The sequence below is a fragment of the Prorops nasuta genome, unplaced genomic scaffold, assembly GCF_024137725.1.
Source record: "Prorops nasuta isolate Cenicafe-Biocafe unplaced genomic scaffold, Cenicafe_Pnas_1.2 PNAS00020, whole genome shotgun sequence".
NCBI lineage: Eukaryota > Metazoa > Arthropoda > Insecta > Hymenoptera > Bethylidae > Prorops > Prorops nasuta.
Window position 1 is genome coordinate 23,358 of NW_027116817.1, and position 13,903 is coordinate 37,260.

Sequence of the window (13,903 nt, forward strand, 5' to 3'; positions counted from 1 at the left end):
ATTTTCAAAAATGTCTCCAAAAATTCTGAAAAAATTTTAGGATGTTTCTCGAGTGCTTCTAAGACATTTTTGTTCTTATGAATTTTTTTCTAAAGTCCATAGATTTCGAGAAAAAAATTGATAAATTTGAAAAAATAAAAATTCGTTTCGGCCGCTATGTTCTAAAAACCTATTGGTAAAAAACGATTTCTGTGCAAATTTTAGGAAGATTTTTTTACTCTTAGCGTTACCTAGAGACTACGGCGTGGACGTAGTAAAATTCTGTCTCCTTTGGGGTGCTTTTTTCCCGTGAGTCCCCTTGCCTCTCACGTCTCGGGGTGCTTGTTTTCCGTGAGTCCCCTTGCCTCTCACTTATTCATACTTTTAGGTGTGCTTTTTTAGCCAACATTTATTGCAAATATTTAAATTACATGTTTTGCAGAAAATTCTTGTTCTTATTGGACAGTTTTCATTCGAACAAATCCTCAATTTGTCACTATTAGATCGTCCATGTGCTTTACTTTTGCGACTACTTTTTTGTAAGTAGTATTTGGCAATCGAAATAGTGAACTCTTTTATTCCAACTTTTTTCTTTCCATCGTTAGCAGCATTGAAAATTACAAGAGAATTAGTAATAGACGCCTGTATAAGTCTCATAAAAACTACTCATGTCCATTTTTTTGATCGTATACTTGGGAGTATGTCATTGCAATGTCCGTCATGCAGGTCAATACCTCCCATGAATTTGTTATATAGGTGAAAAGCTTGCGGAAAAGGTATTTCAATTTTAGATTTAGCCTCTGCGCTGTATCTTTTTGAAATAGATAGAGGATTGACACCTGCTGCAGTTGAAGCTATTGAGACGGGCTTCGAATCCATGATAGTAATGAAATTTATGCCACTGTTTACGTCGTGCTTCACCACATATGTCCCTCTTGGAGCTTTCTTATCAAGCACATTTTTTTCTTTGACTCGATTATCTCTGATAGTACCAGTGCATTTCAAACGCAATTTCTTCAAATGTAATACCAAATCCATGTTCGTGAAGAAGTTATCAAAGTACAGATGAAATTGAGAAATTTTGTTATAACTTATTATTTGAAAAAATGGTTGTAATAAATATAATACTACTCGTGAACCTAAAGCACATTTAGATAACTTATCTCCAATTTGAGAATTCTTGCCGCAATAAAGATCCAAATTCAGTAGATAGCCGTCCGAAGTACACAAGCCCCAAAATTTCAAACCAAATCTTATCGGTTTTCCTCGAATAAATTGTTTCAAAACAGTTTTTGCATAGGATTTGGCCATCATCTCATCAACGAATAGAGCAGTTCTCCATATTCCGAATTTCATGATGTTATTTTGAAAAAGTTTCAGTAGAGAACGAACGCGCCATCCTCGATCATTTGAATCTTTGTCTTTGTTTTTTGAAAACTTCAATTTAGATTTTGTGATTTCAAATTGTTGGCGAGACATTGCAGAAGAAACTACTTCATTAGATAAATACGGATCAGATGACCAGTAATCTCTCTGTGATTTTCTGGGATTGAATGTAGAAAAAATAACTATTCCAATAAAAGTATCAAGATCTTTCAATTTCAGATCATAACCATTGTCTTTACACGCATCAATAATATATTTTTTCATTTCAATAGAAAAAAAGGTTTCAAACAATTGAAAAGGTTCGCTCCTACGTATTTTCTTTTTTTGCGATTCGGACAATAATACTTTATCTTCACAAGAATCAGGGTGTAACTTTTCACTCTCAATCCAAGTGAATTCATGACCTTTTTCAAGTTTATCTTGTTTTTCAGAATAATTTGCACGAGCTTTATTGTAAGTGATATTGGGTATTTCATGTTCGCAATCTGAATCAAAATCGGAACCAGAATCATCGGAATCTGAATAGTCAGGATCCGGAATCAATACGTTGCGTTCTGAATCACTATCTGAAGAATCTGATTCATATTCAGAAGATCTTACACGTTTCCGCGACATAATGTATGAAATTAATGATTTCGTTTATTTATCACTCATCCGTATGTACAAAAATACGAAAGAAGAGAACAAAAAAAGACGAATATTCATGAATACATGAGACCAAAAATTACGCTTATCTGCCGAAATGAAATGGAAATAAAGGATGAAATTTTTGTCGGAATCTATAAGTCTTTGAAAAAAGAATGAAAATAAGTTAGAATCATTCGAGCAATATTGTAAAATTTTTTCCGAGTTTTCGTAGACAGAACGTTTTTTTACCAATAGGTTTTCAAAACATCGGCCGAAACGAATTTTTATTTTTTCAACTTTATCAATTTTTTTCTCGAAATCTATGGACTTTAGAAAAAAATTCATAAGAACAAAAATGTCTTAGAAGCACTCGAGAAACATCCTAAAATTTTTTCAGAATTTTTGGAGACATTTTTGAAAATTCCATTTCACAAGTTTCCCGGAAAATCAAAAATTGTCTCAAAAAATTCTGAAAGAATTGGAGAATGTTCCTCGAGCGATTCTAAGGCATTTTTGTTTGTATGAATTTTTTTCTAAAGACCATAGATTTCGAGAAAAATGTTGATGAAGATTGAAAAAAAAAATTTGTTTTTTCCGCCATTTTGTAAAGAAGCGATGGTTCAAGGTCAACAAAAAAATTCCCTGTTAAACTTCAACTCCCATGATCACCTTTGATCATGGTCGCAAGGTGATATCTTCACCGTAACACTTCGAAAAAAATCCTAAAAAATGTTTTTTTCGAAAATTTAGGTGTTTTTTATGTTTCATTCGAGCATATCTCTTTTCCTGTGAGTTTTATCATGATTCTGGCAACGGATTCTGAAAGAGCATGCAATTTTACATCAGAATATGTGGTTCAAGAATTTTTTCAACGCCAATTACATAGGAAAAAATCACTTTGAAAACGTGCAAGAAATTTTGACATTTTGGACGTTAATGGGTTAAATAAGATGCTAGTTTGCCAGAGAAAGAGTTATAATGCAAACCTCGTGTTCAGAGTAACAGCTAAGAGAAAAGTGGAAAAAGGGATAAATATAGAGGCAAACCTTCATTGTGGGGGGCTTTTCCGTGATTTAAGGCATAAGATCTTGAAAATAAAAGTATAGTAGTTGATGAATATTTTGATACAATCATGTATAAGTAAAGCTTTTAAAAAAGATCATCATTTTAATGTGGTATGTGTCATAGATAATGGGGTAATTAATCTGAGGAAACTGAAAGCTGTATAACTACAAAACTGTGGCTTCTATTGCATTCAGTTGCATTTTTTCTAGTTTGTATTAATGAAAAGTAATAAATAATGATTCTACTTTGCCAGAGAAATAGCCATAATGCAAATCTGACGTTGAGAGTAAGAACTAAGAGAAAGGTGGGAAAAGGGATGTATATAGAAGCAAACCTTTATATTGAAGGCCTAGAAAGTGATTTAGGACATAAGATCTTGGAAGTAGAAGTTCTTATAGTCGATAAATAATGAAATACAAACAAGTAGAAAAGTAAATAATTGAAATGACGAGCTCTTTTGGTTGTCACACTACTACACGATTTTATTCAACTATCCATCGACTACTCAACTTCTACTGCCAAGATTTTGTAACCCAAATCACTTGCATGGTCTCCACTATCAAGGTTTGTTTCTACATTCACCCCACTTTCAACCTTTTTCTAAACTGTTACTCTCAACATCAGCTGTGCAATATGGCCCTTTCCTTGGCAAACTAGCATCATTTTCATTTATATTTCATTAATATAAACTAAAAAATATACAACTGAATGCAATAGAACCCACAATTTTTTAATCATACAGCTTTTAGTTTCCACAAATTATTTACCACATTAAAATGATGATCTTTTTTAAAAGCTACACTTACACATGCTTGTAACAAAATACTCAATAACTATTAGACTTTCATTTCCAAGATCTTATGCCTCTTATCACCTGGAAGGCTTTCACAATCTGATAAGAAGCAAACCCTTGGATTTGAAAGGAAATGGAAAGAATGCATAGATCAGCTGTATCTTTCGCTGTCATCAAATAACATTTATTCTGGCATGAAGCATGCTCTGAAACTTGTTATCGATATTGGTTCTAACTGCATAATACATTCATAAAGTTTGGTAAAGGTTCAAATGACAGTAGTAAAAACTTTAAAGGACCATGAGCTATGATATCATGTGACCCATGGCCCTTTAAAACTTATACTGTTCTGCACTTTTACTACACTTTACAAATGCCTTATGATAATAGAAACATTATCGATATGAAGTTACAGAGTATACTGCATGCCAGGAGAAATGTTATGAGCTGAATGAAATTCATTCAGCTGAACCATGCTTTCGTCCCATCTAACCTGACTACGAAACTATTATTTTTACACAAAAAAGGGCATGCAAACTACAAATTATTATATTTTGGAACTAACCTGAGGTTTCCTGCAGCAAATCCAAAAAATTGCACCCACTAAACACTTCACTGAACACTATTTAAATAAAACTCACTCACGCACGTCCGACTTGAGAGATAGCTGAAAACCGTCTCAACGATGACAGCAGCGGAGCTTTTTATGCGTTCGCAAATCCCACTTGAAGTGTGTGCAAAATATATATTTTTTAAAAATCGTCTTCTCACGTTGTTTCTTCCCTCAAAATAAAATGTTAATTATATTTAAAAAGCTTCTACAAATAAATATTACTGTTATTAAAAATAAATTAAGTTTAGCGCGAATTGTGCGGAAGCTTGCCATTGGTCCATCGATCTGATAAGCTTGATTATTGGTCTATCGATCTGATAAGCTTTATCATTAGCCAAGAAGCTCTGCACATTGTTTGCTAATAAGAAGGTAACGTGCAGTGTTTCATTCCCTACGATTCCCACGAAGCACGTGGACCGCCCGAGTTTCAGCAGAAAAATGGTAAGTAATTTTAACATGATTGCATGCTAATACGTAATAGAAGTGATGTGTAATGTTCTTCCGCGATGATTTGCAATATATGTTTTGATAAGAATTTCCAGTTACGAATGCATGTATTGTTAACTGTAGAATATGTCATATTTATTGTATTTGTAACAATGCAACATGGCCGTATTTTTGTATTCTTGCTAGTAAGAACACAACAATACAGCCATGTTGCATTTGAACAAATACACGCAAATACGTCATATGGTTTCCAGTATATGCAATCGTAAGTGGACTTTCTTACTATCACATATGTGTTAAAACATTGCAGTAGCATATTACCCATCAAATCTTTCAAGCATGTGACATTTTAATAATATTTTTCTTGTTTTATTTTCAGAAAACCAGGAACTCTGAGGAGAAGAAGGAGGGAGGAGGCCAGAAGAGGGCTGCCTCGTCCAACCCCCCTTCGATCCCCGCCACTCCGCAGCCACCAACGCCGCAACCACCCACGCCGCATCCGCCTAGCGGCAAGGAGAAGGAGGGGGGGGGGTCGAAGGTGACCCCGCAGACCGGAAAAGCGGGGGTTTTCAAAGGTCTGCGTGCCGCCCCCAAGCCAGGGGGATCCGCGGACCCTAAAAAAACCCTGCAGCGGCGGTCTTTGCCATCCCTGCGGTCTACCCCGAAGCCAGGGGTAGTCACCGTGACCCTGCCGACCACCCCCAAGCCAGGGGGGTCGGCAGGGACATCGCAAACTACCCCGAAGCTAGAGGTAGCCACAGTAAGGCAGGCCGGGCCGAAGTCTTCGGCCAATTCCAGGTCGAAGCCGGCAATTTTGCCGGCCGTTGTTCCGCATAGTGCGGTTCGTGGGCGGTCCCAAGAACCGGGACCGTCCCGAATCCGCACATACACTCTGGGAAAACGAATCGTTCCAAAATGTAAACACAAGTTAAAGGTGCCTTAGTTAGCTAGTGGACAAGACTTTTCCACGTCGCGCGGCTTACCTGCTATTGTACCGAGTCCCAAGCAATAAACAGAGGGCAATAAACCGACCGAAAATGACTAATCCTTCTATACCTGTCCTGCAATGATTAATAAAAAATTCTAATTTTAATATTATTAATTAAATATTTTTAAGATTATTATCAATACATTGCTTATATTTTTAAGATGAAAATGAACCCAAACACGAGGCTAATCACGCGATTATTTCTATATTAGTTGTATCTTATATTTCTCATTTTCATAAATTTTAATAACACTTTTTTTTTGAGTAATTTAGATAGGAATTTAAAGTATTTGCACATTTTTTAATTATATATTTAAATTAAATAAATTTTTATTTATCATTTAATATAATTTTTGCTACACAATCCATTTATTACTGTCTTAAAATATACGGACTCTTAAGATTACACAATTATCAATAAATTCATATACCAAAATAAAAAATATTGCGTTAATACATAAATAATTATAATATATCTCTTAACGCATACATACATTATAAAATTATAAATTTGTTGACTATATAATCATCAGATATAAGAAAGAACATTGTTTATATAGCAGCTGTAAAGGGGCCTTGTCATGTAATAAAAGTATTGAACTTACAATAAATAAATAAATAAATATTTTTAAATAAGCTCAATTTTGTCAAAGATTAAAAAAACGTTGTTCCTTTCGCAGCTGTATAGAGGCTTTGTCATATAATAAAGTTAGTCATGTTTTATATAAATAAATACATAAATATAAATATGTTCACTTTTTTGTCATAATATAAGAAAAATACATTATATATATAGCGGCTGTATAGAGGCCTTGTCATATTTTAAATTTAGTGAACTTCAATATTATAATTTTTATACTGCAATGGATATACAACCGTTTGAACCATCAGATAGAGTTTTAGATTCAGTGGATAATTTAAATACTTGTTTCAAGAACTCGAAGAAATAAATTGCACAACGCTATAATATTCTACCATCGTTTTATGAAAAAAATTAAACTAACAGCCAATCATAGAGAAAAAAGGATTTCATTCGCATCGAAATAATATTAAAAGTGTAGCATACATTTTGAGATAATGTTATATGGGCTGACAGAAAGTTTTTGTTTCAACGATGGATAACAGAGTGCATGTGTGTCGCGACAAATATGTTACCAAAAGATAGAAGCAGCAGAATATGACAAAAGATAGAGTAAAGGAAAAGTCCATAAAATTGAAACAAAAATAATTTCAAAAGTTTACTGCAGCATTTTGGAAATACTCATGCTTCCACAGTGATCACAGGATATCCTGAAGATGATGTCCCAAAATTAAAACTCGTGCAAGATGATCGAAATCCAAAAGAATGATTTGCCAAATCCCCAAAGTAGATTCAATAAACTGGCAACGTCAACCCATTTGAATACATTGACAATAGCTGGGCCATGATGACACTACGGCAAGGTACAAGCAAGAAACATAGCTGATCTATAGTCAACAAAAATGAAAAAAAGGTTGACCTACACAATTTTTAAACTGTATAATTTAATTAGAAAAAGAAAAAAATTACCTTAACCCATTAACGTCCAAAATGTCAAAATTTCTTGCACGTTTTCAAAGTGATTTTTTCCTATGTAATTGGCGTTGAAAAAATTCTTGAACCACATATTCTGATGTAAAATTGCATGCTCTTTCAGAATCCGTTGCCAGAATCATGATAAAACTCACAGGAAAAGAGATATGCTCGATTGAAACATAAAAAACACCTAAATTTTCGAAAAAAAAATTTTTTAGGATTTTTTTTCGAAGTGTTACGGTGAAGATATCACCTTGCGACCATGATCAAAGGTGATCATGGGAGTTGAAGTTTAACAGGGAATTTTTTTGTTGACCTTGAACCATCGCTTCTTTACAAAATGGCGGAAAAAACGAATTTTTTTTTTTCAATCTTCATCAACTTTTTTCTCGAAATCTATGGTCTTTAGAAAAAAATTCATAAAAACAAAAATGCCTTAGAATCGCTCGAGGAACATTCTCCAATTTTTTCAGAATTTTTTGAGACAATTTTTGATTTTCCGGGAAACTTGTGAAATGGAATTTTCAAAAATGTCTCCAAAAATTCTGAAAAAATTTTAGGATGTTTCCCGAGTGCTTCTAAGACATTTTTGTTCTTATGAATTTTTTTCTAAAGTCCATAGATTTCGAGAAAAAAATTGATAAATTTGAAAAAATAAAAATTCGTTTCGGCCGCTATGTTCTAAAAACCTATTGGTAAAAAACGATTTCTGTGCAAATTTTAGGAAGATTTTTTTACTCTTAGCGTTACCTAGAGACTACGGCGTGGACGTAGTAAAATTCTGTCTCCTTTGGGGTGCTTTTTTCCCGTGAGTCCCCTTGCCTCTCACGTCTCGGGGTGCTTGTTTTCCGTGAGTCCCCTTGCCTCTCACTTATTCATACTTTTAGGTGTGCTTTTTTAGCCAACATTTATTGCAAATATTTAAATTACATGTTTTGCAGAAAATTCTTGTTCTTATTGGACAGTTTCCATTCGAACAAATCCTCAATTTGTCACTATTAGATCGTCCATGTGCTTTACTTTTGCGACTACTTTTTTGTAAGTAGTATTTGGCAATCGAAATAGTGAACTCTTTTATTCCAACTTTTTTCTTTCCATCGTTAGCAGCATTGAAAATTACAAGAGAATTAGTAATAGACGCCTGTATAAGTCTCATAAAAACTACTCATGTCCATTTTTTTGATCGTATACTTGGGAGTATGTCATTGCAATGTCCGTCATGCAGGTCAATACCTCCCATGAATTTGTTATATAGGTGAAAAGCTTGCGGAAAAGGTATTTCAATTTTAGATTTAGCCTCTGCGCTGTATCTTTTTGAAATAGATAGAGGATTGACACCTGCTGCAGTTGAAGCTATTGAGACGGGCTTCGAATCCATGATAGTAATGAAATTTATGCCACTGTTTACGTCGTGCTTCACCACATATGTCCCTCTTGGAGCTTTCTTATCAAGCACATTTTTTTCTTTGACTCGATTATCTCTGATAGTACCAGTGCATTTCAAACGCAATTTCTTCAAATGTAATACCAAATCCATGTTCGTGAAGAAGTTGTCAAAGTACAGATGAAATTGAGAAATTTTGTTATAACTTATTATTTGAAAAAATGGTTGTAATAAATATAATACTACTCGTGAACCTAAAGCACATTTAGATAACTTATCTCCAATTTGAGAATTCTTGCCGCAATAAAGATCCAAATTCAGTAGATAGCCGTCCGAAGTACACAAGCCCCAAAATTTCAAACCAAATCTTATCGGTTTTCCTCGAATAAATTGTTTCAAAACAGTTTTTGCATAGGATTTGGCCATCATCTCATCAACGAATAGAGCAGTTCTCCATATTCCGAATTTCATGATGTTATTTTGAAAAAGTTTCAGTAGAGAACGAACGCGCCATCCTCGATCATTTGAATCTTTGTCTTTGTTTTTTGAAAACTTCAATTTAGATTTTGTGATTTCAAATTGTTGGCGAGACATTGCAGAAGAAACTACTTCATTAGATAAATACGGATCAGATGACCAGTAATCTCTCTGTGATTTTCTGGGATTGAATGTAGAAAAAATAACTATTCCAATAAAAGTATCAAGATCTTTCAATTTCAGATCATAACCATTGTCTTTACACGCATCAATAATATATTTTTTCATTTCAATAGAAAAAAAGGTTTCAAACAATTGAAAAGGTTCGCTCCTACGTATTTTCTTTTTTTGCGATTCGGACAATAATACTTTATCTTCACAAGAATCAGGGTGTAACTTTTCACTCTCAATCCAAGTGAATTCATGACCTTTTTCAAGTTTATCTTGTTTTTCAGAATAATTTGCACGAGCTTTATTGTAAGTGATATTGGGTATTTCATGTTCGCAATCTGAATCAAAATCGGAACCAGAATCATCGGAATCTGAATAGTCAGGATCCGGAATCAATACGTTGCGTTCTGAATCACTATCTGAAGAATCTGATTCATATTCAGAAGATCTTACACGTTTCCGCGACATAATGTATGAAATTAATGATTTCGTTTATTTATCACTCATCCGTATGTACAAAAATACGAAAGAAGAGAACAAAAAAAGACGAATATTCATGAATACATGAGACCAAAAATTACGCTTATCTGCCGAAATGAAATGGAAATAAAGGATGAAATTTTTGTCGGAATCTATAAGTCTTTGAAAAAAGAATGAAAATAAGTTAGAATCATTCGAGCAATATTGTAAAATTTTTTCCGAGTTTTCGTAGACAGAACGTTTTTTTACCAATAGGTTTTCAAAACATCGGCCGAAACGAATTTTTATTTTTTCAACTTTATCAATTTTTTTCTCGAAATCTATGGACTTTAGAAAAAAATTCATAAGAACAAAAATATCTTAGAAGCACTCGAGAAACATCCTAAAATTTTTTCAGAATTTTTGGAGACATTTTTGAAAATTCCATTTCACAAGTTTCCCGGAAAATCAAAAATTGTCTCAAAAAATTCTGAAAAAATTGGAGAATGTTCCTCGAGCGATTCTAAGGCATTTTTGTTTTTATGAATTTTTTTCTAAAGACCATAGATTTCGAGAAAAAAGTTGATGAAGATTGAAAAAAAAAAATCGTTTTTCCGCCATTTTGTAAAGAAGCGATGGTTCAAGGTCAACAAAAAAATTCCCTGTTAAACTTCAACTCCCATGATCACCTTTGATCATGGTCGCAAGGTGATATCTTCACCGTAACACTTCGAAAAAAATCCTAAAAAATGTTTTTTTCGAAAATTTAGGTGTTTTTTATGTTTCATTCGAGCATATCTCTTTTCCTGTGAGTTTTATCATGATTCTGGCAACGGATTCAGAAAGAGCATGCAATTTTACATCAGAATATGTGGTTCAAGAATTTTTTCAACGCCAATTACATAGGAAAAAATCACTTTGAAAACGTGCAAGAAATTTTGACATTTTGGACGTTAATGGGTTAAATAAGATGCTAGTTTGCCAGAGAAAGAGTTATAATGCAAACCTCGTGTTCAGAGTAACAGCTAAGAGAAAAGTGGAAAAAGGGATAAATATAGAGGCAAACCTTCATTGTGGGGGGCTTTTCCGTGATTTAAGGCATAAGATCTTGGAAATAAAAGTATAGTAGTTGATGAATATTTTGATACAATCATGTATAAGTAAAGCTTTTAAAAAAGATCATCATTTTAATGTGGTATGTGTCATAGATAATGGGGTAATTAATCTGAGGAAACTGAAAGCTGTATAACTACAAAACTGTGGCTTCTATTGCATTCAGTTGCATTTTTTCTAGTTTGTATTAATGAAAAGTAATAAATAATGATTCTACTTTGCCAGAGAAATAGCCATAATGCAAATCTGACGTTGAGAGTAAGAACTAAGAGAAAGGTGGGAAAAGGGATGTATATAGAAGCAAACCTTTATATTGAAGGCCTAGAAAGTGATTTAGGACATAAGATCTTGGAAGTAGAAGTTCTTATAGTCGATAAATAATGAAATACAAACAAGTAGAAAAGTAAATAATTGAAATGACGAGCTCTTTTGGTTGTCACACTACTACACGATTTTATTCAACTATCCATCGACTACTCAACTTCTACTGCCAAGATTTTGTAACCCAAATCACTTGCATGGTCTCCACTATCAAGGTTTGTTTCTACATTCACCCCACTTTCAACCTTTTTCTAAACTGTTACTCTCAACATCAGCTGTGCAATATGGCCCTTTCCTTGGCAAACTAGCATCATTTTCATTTATATTTCATTAATATAAACTAAAAAATATACAACTGAATGCAATAGAACCCACAATTTTTTAATCATACAGCTTTTAGTTTCCACAAATTATTTACCACATTAAAATGATGATCTTTTTTAAAAGCTACACTTACACATGCTTGTAACAAAATACTCAATAACTATTAGACTTTCATTTCCAAGATCTTATGCCTCTTATCACCTGGAAGGCTTTCACAATCTAATAAGAAGCAAACCCTTGGATTTGAAAGGAAATGGAAATAATGCATAGATCAGCTGTATCTTTCGCTGTCATCAAATAACATTTATTCTGGCATGAAGCATGCTCTGAAACTTGTTATCGATATTGGTTCTAACTGCATAATACATTCATAAAGTTTGGTAAAGGTTCAAATGACAGTAGTAAAAACTTTAAAGGACCATGAGCTATGATATCATGTGACCCATGGCCCTTTAAAACTTATACTGTTCTGCACTTTTACTACACTTTACAAATGCCTTATGATAATAGAAACATTATCGATATGAAGTTACAGAGTATACTGCATGCCAGGAGAAATGTTATGAGCTGAATGAAATTCATTCAGCTGAACCATGCTTTCGTCCCATCTAACCTGACTACGAAACTATTATTTTTACACAAAAAAGGGCATGCAAACTACAAATTATTATATTTTGGAACTAACCTGAGGTTTCCTGCAGCAAATCCAAAAAATTGCACCCACTAAACACTTCACTGAACACTATTTAAATAAAACTCACTCACGCACGTCCGACTTGAGAGATAGCTGAAAACCGTCTCAACGATGACAGCAGCGGAGCTTTTTATGCGTTCGCAAATCCCACTTGAAGTGTGTGCAAAATATATATTTTTTAAAAATCGTCTTCTCACGTTGTTTCTTCCCTCAAAATAAAATGTTAATTATATTTAAAAAGCTTCTACAAATAAATATTACTGTTATTAAAAATAAATTAAGTTTAGCGCGAATTGTGCGGAAGCTTGCCATTGGTCCATCGATCTGATAAGCTTGATTATTGGTCTATCGATCTGATAAGCTTTATCATTAGCCAAGAAGCTCTGCACATTGTTTGCTAATAAGAAGGTAACGTGCAGTGTTTCATTCCCTACGATTCCCACGAAGCACGTGGACCGCCCGAGTTTCAGCAGAAAAATGGTAAGTAATTTTAACATGATTGCATGCTAATACGTAATAGAAGTGATGTGTAATGTTCTTCCGCGATGATTTGCAATATATGTTTTGATAAGAATTTCCAGTTACGAATGCATGTATTGTTAACTGTAGAATATGTCATATTTATTGTATTTGTAACAATGCAACATGGCCGTATTTTTGTATTCTTGCTAGTAAGAACACAACAATACAGCCATGTTGCATTTGAACAAATACACGCAAATACGTCATATGGTTTCCAGTATATGCAATCGTAAGTGGACTTTCTTACTATCACATATGTGTTAAAACATTGCAGTAGCATATTACCCATCAAATCTTTCAAGCATGTGACATTTTAATAATATTTTTCTTGTTTTATTTTCAGAAAACCAGGAACTCTGAGGAGAAGAAGGAGGGAGGAGGCCAGAAGAGGGCTGCCTCGTCCAACCCCCCTTCGACCCCCGCCACTCCGCAGCCACCCACACCTCAACCACCACCGCCGCAGCCACCAACGCCGCAACCACCCACGCCGCATCCGCCTAGCGGCAAGGAGAAGGAGGGGGGGGGGTCGAAGGTGACCCCGCAGACCGGAAAAGCGGGGGTTTTCAAAGGTCTGCGTGCCGCCCCCAAGCCAGGGGGATCCGCGAGTAGTGGTAGCTAGGGGGTTCCTGTGACACGGAGGTGAGGGGAGTGCGGGTGTGCGGGGGGAAGTGTCTTGGGTTTTCCTGTGACACGGTGGTGAGGGGAGTGCGGGGGAAGTGTCTTGGGTTCCTGTGACATGGTGGTGAGGGGGGTGCGGGTGTGCGGGGGGAAGTGTCTTCTTAAGAGCTAGGGTTTATTGGGTGATGAGGAGGGTGCGGGTGTGCGGAGGAAATGCTTTGGCTATGGGGAGTGAGAGAGAGAGAGAGAGAGATCCCTCTCACCCTCTCTTTCTCTCTTAGAGTCTCTCACCCCTCTCCCATCAGCCTAGGGCCCGGATGGTTAATTATCCTACGGGTCCACTAGTTCTCTAAGGCTTACCCCCTCT

General features: G+C 34.9%; 1 protein-coding gene across 1 annotated transcript in view; it reads left to right on the forward strand.

The window, feature by feature from the left end:
• The window catches only part of LOC136780726 (uncharacterized), a gene marked incomplete at its 5' end in the record, with an annotated part of 32,239 nt that extends 18,702 nt beyond the window's left edge, over positions 1-13,537 (forward strand). Inside the window, 3 exons of the mRNA XM_066739281.1 lie at positions 5,165-5,175; positions 5,290-5,670; positions 13,262-13,537. Of these exons, the coding sequence (XP_066595378.1) occupies positions 5,165-5,175; positions 5,290-5,670; positions 13,262-13,537 (668 nt within the window). The remainder of the gene's footprint in view (positions 1-5,164; positions 5,176-5,289; positions 5,671-13,261) is intronic.
• Between the last annotated feature and the right edge of the window lie 366 nt (positions 13,538-13,903).